This window comes from Thunnus maccoyii, chromosome 9 (genome assembly GCF_910596095.1).
Source record: "Thunnus maccoyii chromosome 9, fThuMac1.1, whole genome shotgun sequence".
In the NCBI taxonomy this organism is placed as follows: Eukaryota; Metazoa; Chordata; class Actinopteri; order Scombriformes; family Scombridae; genus Thunnus; species Thunnus maccoyii.
The window spans coordinates 762,501-784,057 of record NC_056541.1 but is presented as its reverse complement, the minus strand read 5'-3'; the positions used below and the strand labels follow the sequence as shown (position 1 = coordinate 784,057).

Below are 21,557 nucleotides of genomic sequence, written 5' to 3'. Positions count from 1 at the left end.
GAGCCTTGGGGAACACCGAGCAGCAGAAAGGTGATGATTGATGATTTTTAGTCTCAGGTGTATTTTGAGAAATATTTTAAAGGCAAGCTATGCAGGATTTGTCGGTTGGTGTTTGTAAACACAGCATTCAGAGTTGGCCCCTCCCCCTGGCGAGCGAGCAAGCGAGGGAGTGAGAGAGAGAGAACTAGCGGTGGTTGAGCGAGGTAGGGTGAATGAATAGAGCGGCGAGAACAAAGCAGCGAATCAGAGAAATAAAACGTTATCCTCCTGATTGTGGTTACGCTCTAAAGCACAAATAAACACGCCCACACCCCCCCACACCCAACCCTGCGGGAAGCTGCTGCGTGTGCCGGATGTTGTGTGAATGCAGAGCTTTCATCCTGTGTCGCCGTCGGTCAACAGACGCACAGACCTGCTGCTCTTTATACATCCATGACACGGAGCAGAGCGCAGCCATGTAACCTGGTCGCTACGATACTCTGTGCTGTTATTGGCTGGGAGCTACACACCCACTGCCCAAAGGTTGACGCCCACAAACGTCCCAAACGCAGCAAAATGATAATAAAATAATAAAATCCAGGCTTCTGCAGATACGTGCAGACACACTCTACCAGCGGGTCATAAGTGATGATTTAGAGGGATTACTGTTGTTGGAGTCTGTACATCGTTTTTTTTTAGGAAAATCCTGCATAGTGTGTCTTTAATAATCCAAGAGGGATCATACGATGGCTAACATTTGTTTTGTTTGTCAAACTATTTGTTGTGATTGGCTGTCCCCGTCGTTCTTATTGGTTGTTCCAGGTCATGTGGTCCTCTCTGACCTTTGACTTTATTTGAAACATCTGACTGAGTCTTTTAGAGACGGCACAGAAACGATTGTAACATAATTAAAGTAATGAAACAACAGTGTTGCTGAGATAAAACTCTGTGATGTCACCGGTTAGTGCTGACATCATTTCCTGCCGTCGTTCTTCCACATCCTGAACGTTGCGGTTTACAGTCGGCAGCAGCTGACAGCAGAAGACGAGTCAGCTGTTGCTTCTATTAATAATCAGTTCAGACTGACAGCAGCTCTGAACGCTCTGACAACTGTCCTCTGTGCTGCGTTCAAGGACGCAAGGACATTGAATAACTCTGCTGCTGGAAAGCATTGTGGTGACGAGCTGTGATGTCACAAAGGTTCATTCATTGAAAAGGCTGAGATGTTGAACTGTGACAACAACATGTTCGACTGTGATGGATTATCTGTCTGCAGCAAGTTTCAAAGAGAAACTGAAACACTTGAGGAACTCAAGGAGGGAAATATCTTTAGGCTCTTTAGCTGCTAAATGCTGCACCAAGTTCACCAGCTAGTCGGTCGGGCGGTTGACTTTATTAATTACCGGAGGGAAATTAAATTTTTTACATGTTCATATATATTCACGTGTTCATATATATTCATGTGTTCATATATATTCATGTGTTCATATATATATTCATGTGTTCATATATAGTCACGTGTTCATATATATTCATGTGTTCATATATATATTCATGTGTTCATATATATTCACGTGTTCATATATATTCATGTGTTCATATATATATTCATGTGTTCATATATATTCACGTGTTCATATATATTCATGTGTTCATATATAGTCACGTGTTCATATATATATTCATGTGTTCATATATATTCACGTGTTCATATATATTCATGTGTTCATATATAGTCACGTGTTCATATCTATTCATGTGTTCATATATAGTCACGTGTTCATATCTATTCATGTGTTCATATATAGTCGTGTGTTCATATATATTCATGTGTTCATATATAGTCACGTGTTCATATCTATTCATGTGTTCATATATAGTCACGTGTTCATATATATTCATGTGTTCATATATATATTCATGTGTTCATATATATTCACGTGTTCATATATATTCATGTGTTCATATATATATTCATGTGTTCATATATATTCACGTGTTCATATCTATTCATGTGTTCATATATAGTCACGTGTTCATATATATTCATGTGTTCATATATAGTCACGTGTTCATATATATTCATGTGTTCATATATATTCACGTGTTCATATATATTCATGTGTTCATATATAGTCACGTGTTCATATCTATTCATGTGTTCATATATAGTCACGTGTTCATATATATTCATGTGTTCATATATATATTCATGTGTTCATATATATTCACGTGTTCATATATATTCATGTGTTCATATATATATTCATGTGTTCATATATATTCACGTGTTCATATCTATTCATGTGTTCATATATAGTCACGTGTTCATATCTATTCATGTGTTCATATATAGTCACATGTTCATATATATTCATGTGTTCGTATATAGTCACGTGTTCATATATATTCATGTGTTCATTTATATTCACGTGTTCATTTATCTTCATGTGTTCATATATAGTCACGTGTTCATATCTATTCATGTGTTCATATATAGTCACGTGTTCATATCTATTCATGTGTTCATATATATTCACGTGTTCATATATATAGTCATGTGTTCATATATATAGTCATGTGTTCATATATATATTCATGTGTTCATATATAGTCACGTGTTCATATCTATTCATGTGTTCATATATAGTCACGTGTTCATATATATTCATGTGTTCATATATAGTCACGTGTTCATATATATTCATGTGTTCATATATAGTCACATGTTCATATATATTCATGTGTTCATATATAGTCACATGTTCATATATATTCATGTGTTCATATATAGTCACATGTTCATATATATTCATGTGTTCATATATAGTCACGTGTTCATATCTATTCATGTGTTCATATAGTCACGTGTTCATATATATTCATGTGTTCATATATAGTCACATGTTCATATATATTCACGTGTTCATATATATTCATGTGTTCATATATATATTCATGTGTTCATATATATTCATGTGTTCATATATATTCACGTGTTCATATATATATTCATGTGTTCATATATATTCACGTGTTCATATATATATTCATGTGTTCATATATATTCACGTGTTCATATATATTCATGTGTTCATATATATTCACGTGTTCATATATATTCACGTGTTCATATATATTCATGTGTTCATATATATTCACGTGTTCATATATATTCATGTGTTCATATATATTCATGTGTTCATATCTATCACGTGTTCGTCGTGTCTCGTTAGTCTGACTTCCTCCACTGAGCTTTTGTCGCTTGTGTTCATCAGGGCCGATGCTGCAGCTTCATCCAATCCCAGCAGAGGACCGCCTCCCAGAGCGCAGCCTCCATCTGTTGCCCGCGGCAACGCCAACAACATCGTCAAAGACGGAGTGAGTTAGAGGCTGACTGATGATCGAGTGTGTGTGTGTGTGTAGTTTGTTTCTAATCCAGACTAAACAACTAAAATGAAAACAGATTCTTCTCTGGAATATGTATTGATCATCAGAACCACAACGACAGAAAATCAATCGGCAGCTATTTTGATAATCGATCAATTGTTAAAGTAAAAACACCAAACCTTCTCTGGTTGAACATTTGCTGCTTTTCTTTGTTTCACATCGTTATAAATCAAATATTTTGGACTGTTGAAGGGTTTGTCATCTTGAATATTAATAAATATATTTAATAGACACAACTTTGAATTAAAAATGATTAATTGATATTGACAATAATCATTAGTTGCAGCTCTAGTGATCATATTCTGTTTTATGATGTCATAACTCGTCAAAATCTACCTTCAAAATATAAAAAGTTGAACAAATACAAACCTGATATTGTGATTATTATTATTATTTTCTGATATCATTTAAATAATAATAATAATAATAAGTTGTGGAGCTCTTTGTGTTTTTTACATAATGAGGCTTTTCTTGTACTTTTGTTGACATTTTGACAAGTTCTGACATCATCAGACGAAGTTTTTAATAAAGTTTTGAATGAATCGCCGTAGCAACGCTCCCCATCAATCAGTGCAGCTGGTTCTGCTGCTGACTGTTCACCTGCACACATGTAGAGTTCACACGCAGACGCAGTAATCATGTTAATGTGACCCTGCTGACCAGGACGATGGTGGTGGTGGTGATGATGATGGTGATGATGATGTCACAACGCTCCCGGTAAGACTCAGGTGTAGTTTAGTATGTTAGAGTCTCGTCAACGCCCACAGCTGCAGGACTGACGAGTCCAGGAGGTCTGACAGCATCTTACTGAGTAAAAACTGATTATTATTCTAATTTAAATAACTGGTGAGTAACAACATGAGATATTCAGCAAACACATACATTTATGAGATTAATGCTGTTTGTTCACTGCTGACTGGTGAACATGCTGCTCCTGGTGAACTTTGTGGTGTTAATGGGACACACCTGTTTACTACCTGGTGGCTCACAATCAAACCTGCAGATGTGGGTATTTAGAACAGACCCATAGTCTCACTAGGATTAGTGTTTAAAACGACATATTCTGCACATTTCCAGCTCTATATTTATATTCTGAGGCTCTACTGGAATAAAAACTGCTTATTTGTCTTCTACTGGTCCTTTATGCAGCCCCTCAGTTCAGCCTCTGTCTGAAACAGGCCGTTTTAGCTCCTGTCTCTTTAAGGCCCCGCCTCCTGATGAGCCCACTCTGTTCTGATTGGTCAGCTTCAGGAAGCTTCCTCCGGCTCCGGAGGCTACGTAAACAAACTATAGTAGCAGGATTTCACTTCTTTTTCTCCTTCTTTACTCCAAATGTCAACTTCTCAAATCCGTACATGTTGGAGCTGAACAACACATGGAAACGCCTTAGCAACCACCTTAGCAACCACCTTAGCAACCACCTAGCAACCACCTTAGCAACCACCTAGCAACCACCTTAGCAACCACCTAGCAACCACCACAGGAACCACCTTAGCAACAACCTTAGCAACCACCCTAGCAACCACCTAGCAACCACCTTAGCAACCACCTAGCAACCACCACAGCAACCACATTAGCAACAAACTTAGCAACAACCTTAGCAACCAAAGCGACAGACATTTATGAGCATGTGTGATGACGTCAGCTCATCAGTACGGTAGAATAAATGTTGCAAACGAAGAGTCAGAGCAGATTGAAGCCCTGAGTTTGGACTTGCAGGCAGCATTTCTACACATGTTAATCTTAAGTTTTGGAACTTCATAAATAATAATAGTAATAATAATAATAGCGATAATGTTTGTGATAAGTGTCATTGATGACCACATCTCTGCACTGAGGCTTTGTACAACGGAGAGAAGAGAAAATGTGTCCCCTTTAATTTCCACTGTGTTGCCATGACAACCACATCTCCATCCTCCACCAGCTCAACTTAACAGTAGCTCATCTTTATGCTGATCATTCTGTTGTCATTATATTAATTCACAGACAAATGCCTCAAAATATAGAAATAATAATAAAATAGAGATTAAAATAGATACAAATATAAAAGCTTTTAATATGCTGAGAAACAGTAATCTATAGAATAGATTACTGTGTGTGTGAGTGTGAGTGTGTGTGAGTGTGAGTGTGTGTGTGTGTGAGTGTGTGTGAGTGTGAGTGTTAGTGTGTTTGTGTGTGAGTGTGTGTGAGTGTGTGTGAGTGTGAGTGTGAGTGAGTGTGAGTGTTAGTGTGTTTGTGTGTGAGTGTGTGTGAGTGTGTGTGAGTGAGTGTGAGTGTTAGTGTGTTTGTGTGTGAGTGTGTGTGAGTGTGTGTGAGTGTGAGTGTTAGTGTGTTTGTGTTTGTGTGTGAGTGTGTTTGAGTGTGTGTGTGTGTGTGTGTTAGTGTGTGAGTGTGTGTGTTAGTGTGTGAGTGTTAGTGTGTGTGTGTGTGTTAGTGTGTGAGTGAGTGTAAGTGTGTGTGAGTGTGAGTGTTAGTGTGTTTGTGTGTGAGTGTGTGTGAGTGTGTGTGTGTGTGTGTTAGTGTGTGAGTGTGTGTGTTAGTGTGTGAGTGTTAGTGTGTGTGTGTGTGTGTGTTAGTGTGTGAGTGAGTGTAAGTGTGTGTGAGTGTGAGTGTTAGTGTGTGTGAGTGTGTGTGTTAGTGTGTGAGTGTGTGTGTGTGTTAGTGTGTGAGTGTGTGTGTTAGTGTGTGAGTGAGTGTAAGTGTGTGTGAGTGTGAGTGTTAGTGTGTGAGTGTGTGTGTGTGTTAGTGTGTGTGAGTGTGTGTGTTAGTGTGTGAGTGTTAGTGTGTGTGTGTGTGTGTTAGTGTGTGAGTGAGTGTAAGTGTGTGTGAGTGTGAGTGTTAGTGTGTGAGTGTGTGTGTGTGTTAGTGTGTGAGTGTGTGTGTGTGTTAGTGTGTGAGTGTGTGTGTGTCACTGATAGTCTGGATGTTTTTAAATCACATCTAATTGACGTGAATGAGTTTTGTTCTCCTTTCTCTCCATGTGAAGCATCACGCTCAGCTACTGCCACCACAGGAGGTAAAATACTCTCCTCACTACTCACACTAATACTACTGCTGTACTACTGCTGTACTACTGCTTTACTATCACTACTCACACTAATACTACTGCTGTACTACTGCTGTACTACTGCTGTACTACTGCTGTACTATCACTACTCACACTAATACTACTGCTGTACTACTGCTGTACTACTGCTGTACTACCGCTTTACTACTGCTTTACTATCACTACTCACACTGATACTACTACTACTGCTGTACTACTGCTGTACTATCACTACTCACACTGATACTACTACTGCTGTACTACTGCTTTACTACTGCTGTACTATCACTACTCACACTGATACTACTACTGCTGTACTACTGCTGTACTACTGCTGTACTACTGCTGTACTACTGTTGTACTATCACTACTCACACTGATACTACTACTGCTGTACTACTGCTGTACTACTGCTGTACTACTGCTGTACTACTGCTGTACTATCACTACTCACACTAATACTACTGCTGTACTACTGCTGTACTACTGCTGTACTATCACTACTCACACTGATACTACTACTACTGCTGTACTACTGCTGTACTATCACTACTCACACTGATACTACTACTGCAGTACTACTTCTGTACTACTGCTGTACTATCACTACTCACACTGATACTACTACTGCTGTACTACTGCTGTACTACTGCTGTACTACTGCCGTACTACTGTTGTACTATCACTACTCACACTGATACTACTACTGCTGTACTACTGCTGTACTATCACTACTCACACTGATACTACTACTGCAGTACTACTGCTGTACTACTGCTGTACTACTGCTGTACTACTGTTGTACTATCACTACTCACACTGATACTACTACTGCAGTACTACTGCTGTACTACTGCTGTACTACTGCTGTACTATCACTACTCACACTGATACTACTACTGCTGTACTACTGCTGTACTATCACTACTCACACTGATACTACTACTGCAGTACTACTGCTGTACTACTGCTGTACTATCACTACTCACACTGATACTACTACTGCTGTACAATCGACAACCACAGTTTACTTTATGATTACAATGATAACATGTTGTATTGTGTGTGTGTGCGTGTGTGTGTGCAGGTGGTGCAGACCAGCCGGACAGCTTCCTCCTACATTGCGAGGCCTCCTCCTCCTCCGCTGTAAGAATAATTATTGTTGGACTCCTGGAAACACTCAGAGACTCTTTACCTCAACATTTATCTGAAGATGTTTCAGTCTGAACTGTTCTGTTCTTCATCAGCTGCTGCAACAACAAACACAAAACACACACACACACACACACACACACACAGGTAATACTGTTAATATAACAGTAGGGTTGAGGTCAGGAGGTCATATAAGAAGAACAGGAACAGAGAAAAGATGTTTTCAGTCTGGATCTGAAAGTCTCATCAGAGTTGTGTTTTGGTGTTTCGTTGCTCAGGTCAGTCAGAGAGAAGATCAGTATCAGACTGGATGTTAGGAAGGCGTGATCAAGGTTTTCAGTGTCTGAATTGGATCAAATGGAGTGTATTTTGGCAAAGTTATGAAGGTGAAAGAAGGCAGTTTGTGTAATGATGTGTGGCTTGAATGTAAGAGAGGATCAATAGAGATAATCAATTGGCAGATTAATCGATTTTTACTTCCATCCTATTTTGTGTAACCTTTATTTAAGCAGGAAGTCTCTTGAGATATATTATCTCTTACTGGCCTCATCTGCAGATTTGAACTGCATCTCACAGTCTTGTTCAGCAGTCATGTGATGTGATGACACGTTTGACGTGTTTTAGATTCAAGAAGTGGACCTTGAGCTGAGATCTGGTCCTCAGATGTTTCAGATGGTTATCAGCTCCGGCTCATGTTTAGCCTGCAGGGCATCTGCACATATGAAAAGTCTTAAAAAGTATTGATTTAGGTTCCTTCCATAAAAGGCCTTAGAAGGTGTTTAATTGTCTTAATTTTCATTCAAAGAGGTCTTAAATGTTTTCCTGGCTGCCACAGACACTAACGTCAGTTATAAAGTGTTTTTTTTGTGATTTTAGCAAAACCTGGCTGGAAAATGCCTGATTCTGTTGTTCCAGACCTCTGAGCTTAAATGAAATAGTTATTTTTAGCTAGTTAGCTAGTTTAGTCCAGTGGTTCCCAACCTAGGGGTCGGGCCCCTCCAAAGGGTCAGCAGATAAATCTGAGGGGTGGTGAGATGATTAATGGGAGAGGAAAGAAGAAAAAACAAAGTTCTGATACACAAATCTGTTTTCAGTTTTTGGACTTTTTCTCTAATCTTTGATTTTTGCTGAAATATTGGATCATTTGAACATTTATTGAAATGAAAGCATGTGAGAAGTTTAGAGGGAAAAATCACTATTTGGTGGAGCTGTTAACAACTCATAGACATGTGAAATGTGACCCCGACTACACACTGCTTTTTGTAAGACGTCAAAAGCCAAAAAGGTTGGAAACCACTGGTTTCATCTTTAACAATGTGTTGTATTTTAAAAGCTTGTTATATTATCCATTGTGTCAAATCTTCATCTGAAAAGTAACCAAAGTAAATGTAGTGGAGTAGAAAGTACAATATTTCCCTCTGAAATGTAGAATGTAGCATCACATGGAAATACTCAAGTAAAGTACAAGTACCTCAAAACTGTTCTTGAATACAGTACTTGAGTAAATGTACTTAGTAGCTGTTGGTTTGCTTTGCACCATCATGAGAGGAACTAAACATGTTGTTGTTTGTTGATCAGGTGTAGAAACAGAAATGTGAGATATTGAGGTTTTAGGAGTATTGAGTCTGTTTATAACTGATGTCTCTTCTGTCTCAGGAAACCCAAACCATCTGCTGCATCACAGCCTCTGGTGCCTCAAAGACCTGCCCCTCCTCCACCTGTTTAACCAGTAAGGTGGCCCCGCCCACCACACCTGGATGACACACCTCCTCCTCTTCTTCCTTTTCAACCTCAGTCCCCACCCACTCAGAGCTGGTTACCTAGCAACAGCCAGGAAATAATTCCGGAGCCAAGATGGCAGACAGCCGGCCCTGAAGTCTGCCAGGGCCGGACTACAAACTGGACCCAGCCGGACTGGACTGGATTTACCAGAACCAACAGGAAGTGAAGCATCACTGCTCTCTACTGTCTTTACTTCTTTTATTCAAGTGCAGTCAGCTGACACAGCTCAGCTCACATCAGGAGACATGTTGTCCTCTCTGTCAACAAACCAGCCAATCATATTTCCCCAGTAGCTTCCTGTGACATCAACAAGCCGCACGCTGGATAAACGAGTCACTACTGAACCAAAAATGTGTTTATCACCACCAACATTTTGTATCCCTGACCTGCGTTACTAATGACTGCTGTCAGTTATTTAGCATGCTAGCTGGCTAACTAGCATTTGCTGGCTAAAGGCTAACACACACATATAGGTGGTGTCACGTAGCGTCGCATCAGTTGACGTCCATAACAGACATCAGGCGCGTCAGATGTGAGGCTGGATTAATATCTACAATCAGAAAACAACAACGAACTGAACAAAGACGCCATCTGAAGACATGTTTTCATATCAGAGATGAAGAGCATCACACACATCTGCCCTCTGATAAAACATATCTGACATAACAACAAACAGAACAACGATGACGAAAAACAACAAGCAGCTGCTTAATAACCCTCACACGTGTTTTAATTCAATTCTATTCAATTAAATTCAATTTGGTTTATATAGCGCCAAATCACAACAAAAGCCATCTCAGGGCACTTTTCACATAGAGCAGGTCTAAACCGAACTCTTTAATTTACAGAGACCCAACAATTCCCTCATGAGCAGCACTTGGCGACAGCAGTAAGGAAAAACTCCCCTTTAACGGGTAGAAACCTCAAGCAGAACTGGACTCTAGGTGGACGCCATCTGCTTTGACCGGTTGGGTTGGGTTTTACTGTTGAAAGTCTCTTTAAACTTCTCCCCACTGAGAATACAGCCTGTAATATTCAACATAATAAGAAACAAACAGAACAGCTCACAAAGATCATCATCATCATCATCAAATTCTGTCTGTTAAAACTTCAGCCTGAAGTATTTTACTGTAGATGAAGCATCTTCAACGCAGCTGCACTACAACAACCTGTATGATTCAGAGCTGAAGACGCCTCAACATGAAACTTTATGGGGTCTCAGCAACGGCTCTATTTATTTCCTATTTATCTACACAGTAAGGTTTATTTTTATGTAACTATCGAAATCTTTGATCATTTTTAGGATCACAATAAAAATATAATGCAAAAGTATTGACGGCATTTGAATTCCACCTCTGCATATTTAACATGTCCAATAAAAATGTGAACATGGACTAATTCATACTATATACAAAATAAAAGTACTTTATTTATCTTAAAGTCCTTGAACAGTCTGCAGCTAACAATTATTTTAATTATTGATTCATTTGTTGATTATTTTCTCGATAAATCAATTAGTGGTTTAGTCCATAAAATATCAAAATAGTTGGCGATTAACTTAATAGTTGGCAACTAATCAATTAATCAACTAATTGTTGCAACTCTAAATCAGTCCTACTGTCACAGAGCAAACAAATAACAACACCAATAAAAAACACAGAAGCTTCTGGTGGTCGTCTGTCTGACCGTCGACTGACACGCCGCCGCTTAGTGTGGATAAGTAAGCTCACTAGCTCATACGTACCAACACTTCTCTGCACTGTGCTCATATTCACCTGAAGCTCATCTTAGTGAAGCTGCAAGTCGTTGCTCTATATTTCACTTAATCAATTACCTGCACTGAGTAGTGCTTCTCTCTGATTGGCTGGTTTGAAGACACAGAGGTCAGAGTTTGCACTCGGACACTTCTTTCTTTCTTTCTTTCTTTCTTTCTTTCTGTCTCTGAATGAAAGCACTGGTGCCGTCTGATTGCACGTCCTCTCTGCTCAGCACTGTCATAGGAATGTAAAGTCAGCTCAGTTCGTCTGGATCTGGATCCGTGTGGTACGTCGACGTTCGGGCTGTTTGAACGTGACTTTGCTCGGCTGGCTGACGGACATCTCTGCAGGGAATCTTCTAACCTCAGTTTAATCACAAAGCAAATCTCCCCTGAAACACCTCAACACTGTTAAATCAGGAATCTGTGATGGAAGTGACATTTTTGGAAAACTTGATGGGTGAGAAGAATGTGTTTGTAGTTTGTGAACTAAAAGAGGAAATAAAAGAGATTTGATCGTTTCCCTGAACCAAAAAAATATCTAAAAACTGCAGCCAGCGTTTCCAGATTCGACTGAAACCAATCAGAAGCTCATGGCGCATGGCCGCAGGTCTCTGACGCTGTGATACAGTAAATACAACACAGACTGGTCCATCAGTCCACCTACTTTTAAACCAGCAGACAGTAGAAAAGAGAGGATTTCACTTGTTAAGTGCTTTTAATTGAGATGCTGTAGAAGCAGAAAAATAAATGAAGATTCTAATCTACAGTTATCAGCTGCTTCCTTAAACCTGATTCAATCACCATTTTAAGCAGAAATGACAAATGTTTGCTGGTTGCAGAATCAATTCTTTGTCAGTTTGAATCAGGCAGTTTATAGACAAAACGATTAATCGATAAATTGAGATTAATTCTTTTTCTTGAGTTGTATTTTATTTTATTTCTCTTTTATTTTATCTCTTGAGATACATTATGTTTTTGATGAACAACTATTTAAAACAGTTGGATTTGGATAATGAAAGTGAAGTTTAGCTACAGCTTGACTTTAATGTCACATTTGAGAGTGAAGTTCTGTAAACAGTGTTGGAGTGTTTAAAGGTGGAGATTCTCCTTTAAAGTCACTGCAGCAGCGTCACCTGAGAGGATCCACATGTCACCTGACTGTCAGTCAGATGATCAGACTGATTCTGAACTTTCAGGATGTTTCGTGCCATCGCTCGTCGGCCGGCATCAAAGTCACTCAACACTCACATGTTTCATTCAAACCAGGGATTTTTACAGCACCAGTAAACCAAATGTTCCTGTTTCTGTCTGCTGTTAACTGACTGTTAGCATTGTTAGCATTGTTAGCACTGTTAGCCAGTTAATGAACCTGGATGCACTGTGTGAGGAGAACGTCCCCTTCATGTTTTTATCTGCTTTAGTGTGTTTTTGATTTGCTGTCTTGAGTGTTTTTGCACAGAAATCGGTGTGAACTCGCCTGAGGATGAAATAGGAAACCTTTAGGGCTTATTCTGTGCCATTTGATCGTTTTCATGCCAAAAAAAAGAAATCAGTGTGTCCCCCCAGAGGAGAAGAGGAAACTCTCCAGAACAGACTGTTCAGCTTCAGACGGAGGTTATTTAGAGACGTGTGAGCAGCTGGAGCTGAAGTTCACATGAGCATCAGGTTTCAGTCAGTAAACTGTTTCTGCTGCTGTGTTTAAAGGTAAAATAACTCTGCTGATATTCTGTATCTGTCATCATGTGCAGAAACAAACCAACAACCAACTGTTGTACCAACAAGTATTATGATTCTTCATTCTCCAAAAACTGGTAAAAACACGTCAATGAGCCAAAAACTGTCCTGCAGCCACAAATACTCACTACAGCACCAAATGTGGATTCATCCGCCGCTGAAAATAGTCCCCAACAGATGCACTGTTTCCTCCTAAAGCTGTTTTAGCAAATTACTGAGACTTTTTAAAACATGAAAGTTTATATTCATGTTTTTAAAGAGCCTCTGAACGCCTCATTTTAGCTGTTTCAGCTCCACATTTACACTCAGCGAGCACTTTATTAGGAACACCTGTGCAGTCTGAACCAATCCAATACAACAATTGTCAGAAAGGTGATAATTCTACGTAGAATTAAAAGATAATTTTACCTCCCATTAACATACATGTGGGGGAGCAAGCTATAAGGAACACTCTTCAATGTACAGCACTCCAACATCCACCACCTCAGTAATAAACATCAAGTAAAATGATCACCTTTCTCACAATGTCAGCAAAAACTGTAAATGTATAAACTTCATAAATGTAGAATTTATGGAGACTTCCAGTTTGTTGATAGTAAAGTACTATCACAGTTTACCCACCGAGTAACTCGAACCAGATCATCACTGCAGGAACATGAAATAACTGCTCACACAAGTCAGAAGGTTCTGACACATGTTGGTTTAGTTCTGCACATAAAGTATTATGTTAACAATGAGACACGTGCAGAATAACACCTGAGTTCTAGTTTAAACTGTAGTCTCATTAGTATGCAGGCAGTAGCATTGAGTTGTTTTCTCTGATTGGACGACAGCTTGTGTGATAACTGAACGGAGCGACTGATTGATCAGTCTGATCTGGCAGAAAACGTTCATGAGATTTTTTGACCCTGAGTTGAGTCTTTCAGGCAGAGATTCCTCCCAGCCTGAGCTGAGGGCTGCATGTGCTGATGTTTGGTAAAGATTAAAGATCGTTTCCAGACACCATCGAGTCTTAGTGACAGAGTTTAGGATCAAAACTCCTGACTTGAAAAGAAAACCAAGGAATCCCACAAATCAGGCTCTGTAAGATTTTTGGCTCATGAAGGTTTGAGGACAAAAGCTTTGTGTTAATAAAGTGAGTTGAGGTGATGGACAGAGTGTTAATCTCTCCATCTGTTCACCACCTCAGTCCAAACTAAAACAACTATCAGATGAACTGATGAACTGAAATTCAGAACAAACATTCTTGTTCCCTTCAGGATGAATTATAATAACTTTGCTCTTCCTCTGACTCTTCATTTAGACATTCCCATCAGTTTAGCTGTACTTTGTGTTTAGATGGTAGCATGCTAACATGCTAAACAAAAATGGTGAACATTATACCTGCTAAACGTCAGCATGTTAGCATTTTCTTTGTTAGCATATTAGCATTGAGTTAAATAAGCAGACTGAGAGGTAAAACTCAGGGTAAGAAAATCTCTGAAGTGCAGATATATTTATGCTAAACCTGTGTATATGTGTGAGTTGTACCACACCAGGTAAAGATGGATACCTGATCCCCACTTAATTAATCACCATGGCAACGCAGAGAATCTCATCACCTTTTTTCTATTATGATAAATGATTTTATAGAGGATTTTTTTTTCTCTTTTTTTTTTGCAGATGTAATACTGTTAATCTGTGGTAATGCAATAACTTTCAAATGAGTTTTATTTCATGATTAATTGTCGCTGTGTCATGTGACCTCCTGAGGCTGAAAACTGTCACCTGCAGAAACGGATCTCAGACCCTGACGGTGCTGAAAACAAAGATGTTCCACTGCGGACATAAACCAGATACCAGACCGTTTCTGTCGTGTTGTACATGGACAGTTTCAGGTTACTATGGCAACAACCAGTGCTGCGTTCACGTGTTGTTTGCTGTGAAGATCCAATAAACAGATGCCCTGCAGCTTTACATGATAATTTAATAAACTTTATTCAAACAGTGTGGAGAGTTACAGACATTTATCACAAACTACCACTAGATTCACTTGTTAAAAGACCCACAATGCAAAGCGGCGGAAAGTAACTAAGTACATTTACTCAAATACTTTACTGAAGTACAACTTTAAAGTGCTTTACTTGAGTATTTCCATGTGATGCTACTTTATTTTCAGAGGGAAATACACACAGTCGACCTGCCGCCACTTTTACAGCTTTATTAATCAGGAACTGTAAACAAAGACAAAACATTTCCTCCAGACATGTTATGAAAATAAAAATACTCTAAATAATCATTTGTGTCAGATATGATTTATGATTTTGGGGGGATTTTTACACTTATAAATAAAGTGAAAATAAAATTTAAAAAGTAAAAAATAATGAAATGATAAATAACATTCTATATTTTAAAACATATTAATTTTTTGTATATTTATGATATAATTTTTCCGTGTAGTTTATATTTAAACATTACATTATTTATAATAGTAATATGAAACTATTACATTATATTATAATTAGAAAAATATTTTTATACATTTTTTAATATTTTTAATATTTTTGTGGTTATATATAATTAATATCTGAACTGCTCTGTTATTAAACTGGACTACGTTGTGTGCTGCACTCAACCTCCACTGTTACATCATTTCTTTATTTATTGCTCGTCACATTTCATTGTTGCTGTTGTCACCTTCATGTACAGTCAATATTTCATTTCAAGTTTTTTTATCCCCTTTCAAAACTATAACTATTCTATTCTGTAAACAGATTTTACATTTTTCACCTCATTTTATTTCTACTTTGTTTATTTCATTATTATCATCACGTTACTCTGAATGATTGTTTTATGCTGCATTTTTGGCTAAAACAGGTTTTGATTTTGATAAAGTAAAATGATAGAAAGGTTTCTCGCTGTATTCAGACCACCAGAGGCTCCCGGTAGTAAAAATCAAAGACTGTAAAAAATATGGACGGAGCCTCCGTGACGTCACCCGTTGGTTTCTGAAGCTGAAAGTGGGCGGCTCCGGCCGTCGCCATCTTGGCAGCGTCTGACTCCGCCCATGACGCCGCCTAACTCCCGCCTAAACTAACGGCTAACGACCCGCCACTCAGAGCAGCCACGTCCTTAATGATGCAGAACTTTAAGCCTTAATAACATTTAAACAGGTTAGTTATATAAAAAAATCACCTCCCGTGCAGATGAGCGGAGAAATTAGCCTTAGAGCCCAAAAGTGAGCTGGATACGGCGCCGCCACTCAGCCTCAGTTTCTCCCTGCGGCCCAAACAGACCTCCATTATAAAACGAGTATCACTCTTTCTGTTATGAATATTTCCTCCATGGAGGTTTTTATTTACTTGAGCTGAGAAAAGCGATTTTAAAAGTCTGTGACATCATCACAATGTAAAGTCTCTGGGCGGGAACTTGTGGGCGGGGCCAGCGGGGGAAACACTACTGCACGTGTTCAGTGGGCTGCACGGCGTGTATGCGCCACGCGAGCAATTCTTATTGGACTGAATGGACGCCATTTTTGGTTTGATATCCAGCTGTTATAATACATCCATGGTTTAAACTGACACTTTTGGTAAACACACGTCTTCATGCATTGATCTAAAACATTATTTAAGTTCACAACAGCTAAAATAAAATGTACGTAGATAAAAAAGCTGTTCGCCTCACAAGCAAACCAATTTGAAAGTCATCAGATTCTCACGTGTTGCACTTTTATCTCGATCTCGTTAGTGTCACTTTATAAAACTTTGTTTATTCTTGTTCATACATTTATAATTTATTCAAAACGTTCTGCGTTTTTTAGTCATTTCTGTGGTTCATTATTTATAATTTGAATGTTTGTTTTGATTTTGATGTTAACAATAGAGCCAAGTTCCTTAAATTAAAATAATTTGTTAATGTGTAAAAATATGATGCAGGTTTGGTGTTTTCAGATATGAGGAGGGAGAGAAAAGCCCCCAACAATCTAGAAGCGGCCCTGATGTCACATATAAGTATGAAACATAGAGAAGATATATACACCCCCCCTCCCCCCTCCCACACCCCCGCTGTACGTGGTGACGTCACATCCGCAGGCCTCGCTTCCATGCTCGGCGTCGCGAGCTGTCATCATCTAACCGGGAGAGGCGAAGGACGTCCGGGACACCGGCCGCGAGGGGAGCCGCTGAAAGTCGCTTCTGGAGGTCAGTAACGGAGATGTGATGCTCTCACAGCGGCTGTGTGTCGACAGGGAGGCGGTCTGAGCCGCTCCGTCACACTCAGGCGGCTTCTGGCGTCACTTTACACAAAACTAAAAACCTGTTAGCATGTTAGCCGCGTGCTAGCTAACACACAAACCGACGTTACCCTGAGGTCATCCGAGAAAACACTCTGAAACTGCCGCTTGCTATAAATCATGATTCACCAAAACTCAAGAAAAATCCTTGTATTTAACTACTAATTAGCCTCCCTTTAAGATATGTCAGTTAGCGCACGTTTAGCCGCTAGCCAAACGTGCTAATGGCAATTAATAGAAAGTGGAGAGTAGAAGCTAGTCGGCTAATTACATTACCTAACGTGTTAGCTTTGAAGCTAATCATGCAGCCAGTTTAGGCAGAACAATAGAACAACCAGCAGACTGTAGCCTGCAGACTGTATGTTTGTCTTTTACACTAAGAGGATCATTTTACTGTTTTCATACAGTCATTTTCGGGAACTCATGACTCGTGAAAGGACAAAGTGATTGACAGCTCGGGTGGCCAATAGAAAAGGTTCGGAGTCGGGGTTTCTCACAGGGAGCCAATCAGAGGGCTTGTCTAGGCAGGCGGAGGGCGGGATGAAGCAGACAGGGAGCGGAGACCCAACAAGGTCAAAACACGGAGAGCAGCTCCACAAGTACTCAGAAGTATGAAGTAGCATCACATGGAAATACTCAAGTAAAGTACAAATACCTCAAAACTGTACTGAAGTACAGTACTGGAGTAAATATAATTAGTTGCTTTCCTCTCCTGGTGCTGTGAGGGTTTTTCTGAACTTTCACTTTGACTCTAGATTAAACGTCACTGGTCGAGTGACAGAGAGCAGGAGTGTAAAGTTTGATATTTTTTGATATTTGGCAGTTTCTCAGACACCAGTATCCTCACTCTGCATGTATTCCTGTACATGTTAACACTCCGCCTTCTTCTCCTTTTGTCTTCCTCTGACTTCTTTATCAGCCGCAACGTTAAACCTCCTGCTGTTGTCTCTGTACAGTTTGGAATAACCACATTTTTATACAGCGTCCTCTTGATCACATTCTCCATATGTGTACATAATAATATAATCTCTAACTGTGTGTCTCTGCTCCCTCTCAGAGGACAAACGGACCAGTTGGACCAGTGGACGGCGGACGCTTCATTCAGCCTTTCTGTCTTGGATTTTTGAATCCTCTGTTGTTCTGAGGTTGCGGACGTCCGGCCCGACGGACTGACCACCACCGTGTGTGTGTGATAGTTAAGGACTGCTGATGCATCGTTTAAGGACTTGTGCGGCGCGATTGCGTCCGCTCACCGCCTCGCAGGCGGCTCAGACTGTCGGCCAGCAACGGCCAATCACAGCCGCCTCCACGAGCGGCACAAGGACGTTTCAGCCAATCAGGTGCTACACGGCACCGGTGGCCTCTGAGCCGTTCCTCAACGGGACGAGCTCCAACTACGTGGAGGAGATGTACTTCGCCTGGCTGGAGGACCCCAAGAGTGTTCACAAGGTAAGGAGCAGTGGAGCCCCCTGCTGGCCCGGAGGACGTCACGCTTCATGTGTGTTAGCATCACGCTCTGCAGTAATCTGATTACTCACTGTGGAAACGATCCAAAGGGTTCATATCTGCAAACTCATCTCCTTTGGTCAAAAATCACAGTTTTGTATGAACATTATGAAACCAGCATGAAGCTTATGTGGTTTAAGTAGCTAACTTTAGCTTTGTTTGGCTAACCTGCTGTGAAAATTAAAAGTATGGAGCCGTAGACGGAGGCTCTTCGTTACCAGTTCAGGCTCAGTGTGTGTTTTAATGCACACACAGAAAACCTGAGTGGAAACACTGGACATGAACGCTGTTGTCTGAGTCGTGAACGGTGACGTGATGTGTCGCCGGTGGCGTCTGACGGTGTGTGTGACCAGGACGTCATCTCACTGTTCACATTAAATGACCCCCAAATTATTCCTGCAATTTACAAAACTCATATTTCTCCTGTAATAGTACAATTATTGATTTTGAGTTTTAACGTACAGAACATTTATTATAACGTGAACGAGTCCTTCTATTCTCTATAAGGACGTCACAGACAGTAAAGTCCTCGTGTTTCCTTCTTCTGTTGAATAATCACAGAACAGGACGCAAACTATCAATGTCAATGATTAATCACTTACGGATTAATTGCTGTTAATAATTAAATTTTAAGTACTCTTATCATGTCGTTCCATCATGTACATCATTCTTTATATAAACCAGTCAGTGGTCTGTTAACCTGGTTTTACTGGTGTCTTTACTGACTGACGTCCTCTGAAGCTGCAGTTTGTGCAGCTGTTTGCTGTTAAATGTTTGGGATTTGTGGAGCGGTCGTTAAATAGAGACAGATGGCTTCGTTATTCTAAATGAAGTCATTAGTACGTAGTACAAACTAGACTGCAGTCAGTCAGTCAGTCAGTCACAGTTAAACCTGCAGGTTGGATCTTTCACATATAAATAAACGTTGAGTTCACTCAGCAGCAGATAAAATCTGTCTCTGTGTTTCACAGCGTTGTGTCGGGTTTGACGTTCCTGCATACTGAGCATGCTCTGTGGGCAGAGACTTCCTGTTAGCGGCTAACTTCCGGTTAGTTCTCCGCTAACTTGAATGGGGATAAAATAATTTAATGTTTTGTCTCTTCTAGACTTTCCAAATGTTATCGGAACGAATGGATCAAATTCTGAAGATTTATCCACCGTTTCACAGCCACGACAGTCGTGACGAAGGCTACGGTGAAGCCTTTGACAGAAACATGTGGAGTGTTTTTGTAATTACTGTCACTGCCAGCAGGAGGAGACACCAGTCCTGCACTGCAGCTTTAAGTTCTCCAACATAGAAACACAGTAAACTTGTTTCTGAGGTGAAAACAGGAAAGAAACAAATCTGTCCTTTACATTCTGAATGATTAAACATGAGGTACTGGTTAAAATGGTTTTATGATGGAAACACGTCAACCTTATGTCATAAATCATATATAATAAATTAAATCATAAAATTAATCGATAATCGACTATCAGTGAAGGAAGTAGCTTAACGTTAGCATCTCTGATGGAAACAATATATTTTGTAGACATGTGTATGAAGTTTGAGCCTCATCAGGCCGGAGCCTGTCGTACATCAGCAGCAGTGATGTTTTCATCTCTATAAGCTGCGACTGGTTTCTGTCAGCGTGACGCGTCCCACCAGTAACACCAGTAACACATGAAGAAGAAGACTGGACTGAACTCCACCGTCTCGGACTCAGCTGAGTTTACTTGTAAATAACGTCAGAAACAAACAGTCGGGTTGTGATCTGGAGACTCCGAACGTGATGTCAGATGAGTGTGGCTGCTCACCAGTAACACCAGTATCACCAGTAACACCAGTATCACTTTAAAACCTGTTGATGGGATCTAGAGCTGCAACGATGAACTGAGTAATCAGTGAGTTGCCAGCTGTTGTTTAGAGTCGTTGCAGCTGGTTGAACGTCTCTCTGAGACGTTTGATGACGTCATCTCGGACTTCAGGAAACACTGATTTCCTGACAAACAGCTGATCGATTGATCGAGCTCTGATCAGATCCCTGGTAAAAGATTTGAACAGTTTAGTGGATCCTTCACTGGTATTTATTTTTGTCTCAAGGAGGTTCATCATGTTCCCAGTGTTCCCAGTGTTCCCAGTTAAAGCAGCAGTCAGGTGTCTGTCATCATTCCTCCTGTTCATACTGGATATTAAAAGATCATTTACAGTCTTTGTGTTTCCTGTTGAGCTGCAGGTGGAAGTATAGTAACAAAAAGAGGAACTTCAGCACTAAACAGACTATAACGTTGAAAGATATCTACTGGATTAGCTTCATATTAGCTTCATATTAGCTTCATATCAACTGTCATCACTTCCATTGTGAGGTCATGATGAAGGATGAATGATTACAGCTGACTGCTGGTTTAACTGATATTCAGATTAATATCATGTATTGAACTGCAACGGTCAGTCAGTTCATTGATTAGTTGATCAGTATTTTTTCAGTAAAAAAATTCAAACAATCTTGTGTTTAAGGTTAATTTGCTGCTTTTCCTCGTAACGTTGCAGCAAATTGAATATTTTTGCTGGTTGGATGTTTGATGACATCACTGGGTATTTATTGATTTATTGATTTATTGATTTTACGGTTTTCTGATCTTCAAGATCTTTCAAACCAAACAATTAATCGAAAAAATGATCATCACACACTCACAATAAGGGAGGTGTGTGTGTGTCTGTGTGTGTGTGTGTGTCTGTGTCTCTGTGTGTGTGTGTGTCTCTGTGTGTGTGTGTCTGTGTGTGTGTGTGTGTGTGTCTGTGTGTGTGTGTGTGTGTGTCTCTGTGTGTGTGTGTCTCTGTGTGTGTGTGTGTGTGTGTGTGTGTCTGTGTGTGTGTGTGTGTGTGTGTGTGTGTGTGT

General features: G+C 39.9%; 2 protein-coding genes across 6 annotated transcripts in view; both read left to right on the top strand.

Annotated features, from left to right (window-relative positions):
- LOC121904611 (disintegrin and metalloproteinase domain-containing protein 9-like) overlaps window positions 1-10,229 on the top strand; it is a 45,312-nt gene extending 35,083 nt beyond the window's left edge. Inside the window, exons 21-24 of one of the 2 annotated variants that reach the window (XM_042422445.1) lie at window positions 3,258-3,360; window positions 6,416-6,445; window positions 7,563-7,621; window positions 9,284-10,229. In XM_042422445.1, coding sequence (XP_042278379.1) covers window positions 3,258-3,360; window positions 6,416-6,445; window positions 7,563-7,621; window positions 9,284-9,353 — 262 coding nt within the window. In that variant the 3' untranslated portion in view covers window positions 9,354-10,229. The remainder of the gene's footprint in view (window positions 1-3,257; window positions 3,361-6,415; window positions 6,446-7,562; window positions 7,622-9,283) is intronic. The other variant, XM_042422446.1, reaches the window with a different exon arrangement.
- Window positions 10,230-16,972: 6,743 nt separating this feature from the next.
- ogdha (oxoglutarate dehydrogenase a) overlaps window positions 16,973-21,557 on the top strand; it is a 36,299-nt gene continuing 31,714 nt past the window's right edge. For 3 of the 4 annotated variants that reach the window (XM_042420563.1, XM_042420566.1, XM_042420565.1), the window contains exons 1-2: window positions 16,973-17,080; window positions 18,230-18,621. In XM_042420563.1, coding sequence (XP_042276497.1) covers window positions 18,382-18,621 — 240 coding nt within the window. In that variant the 5' untranslated portion in view covers window positions 16,973-17,080; window positions 18,230-18,381. Of the gene's footprint in view, window positions 17,081-17,579; window positions 17,782-18,229; window positions 18,622-21,557 lie in introns of all 4 variants that reach the window. The other variant, XM_042420564.1, reaches the window with a different exon arrangement.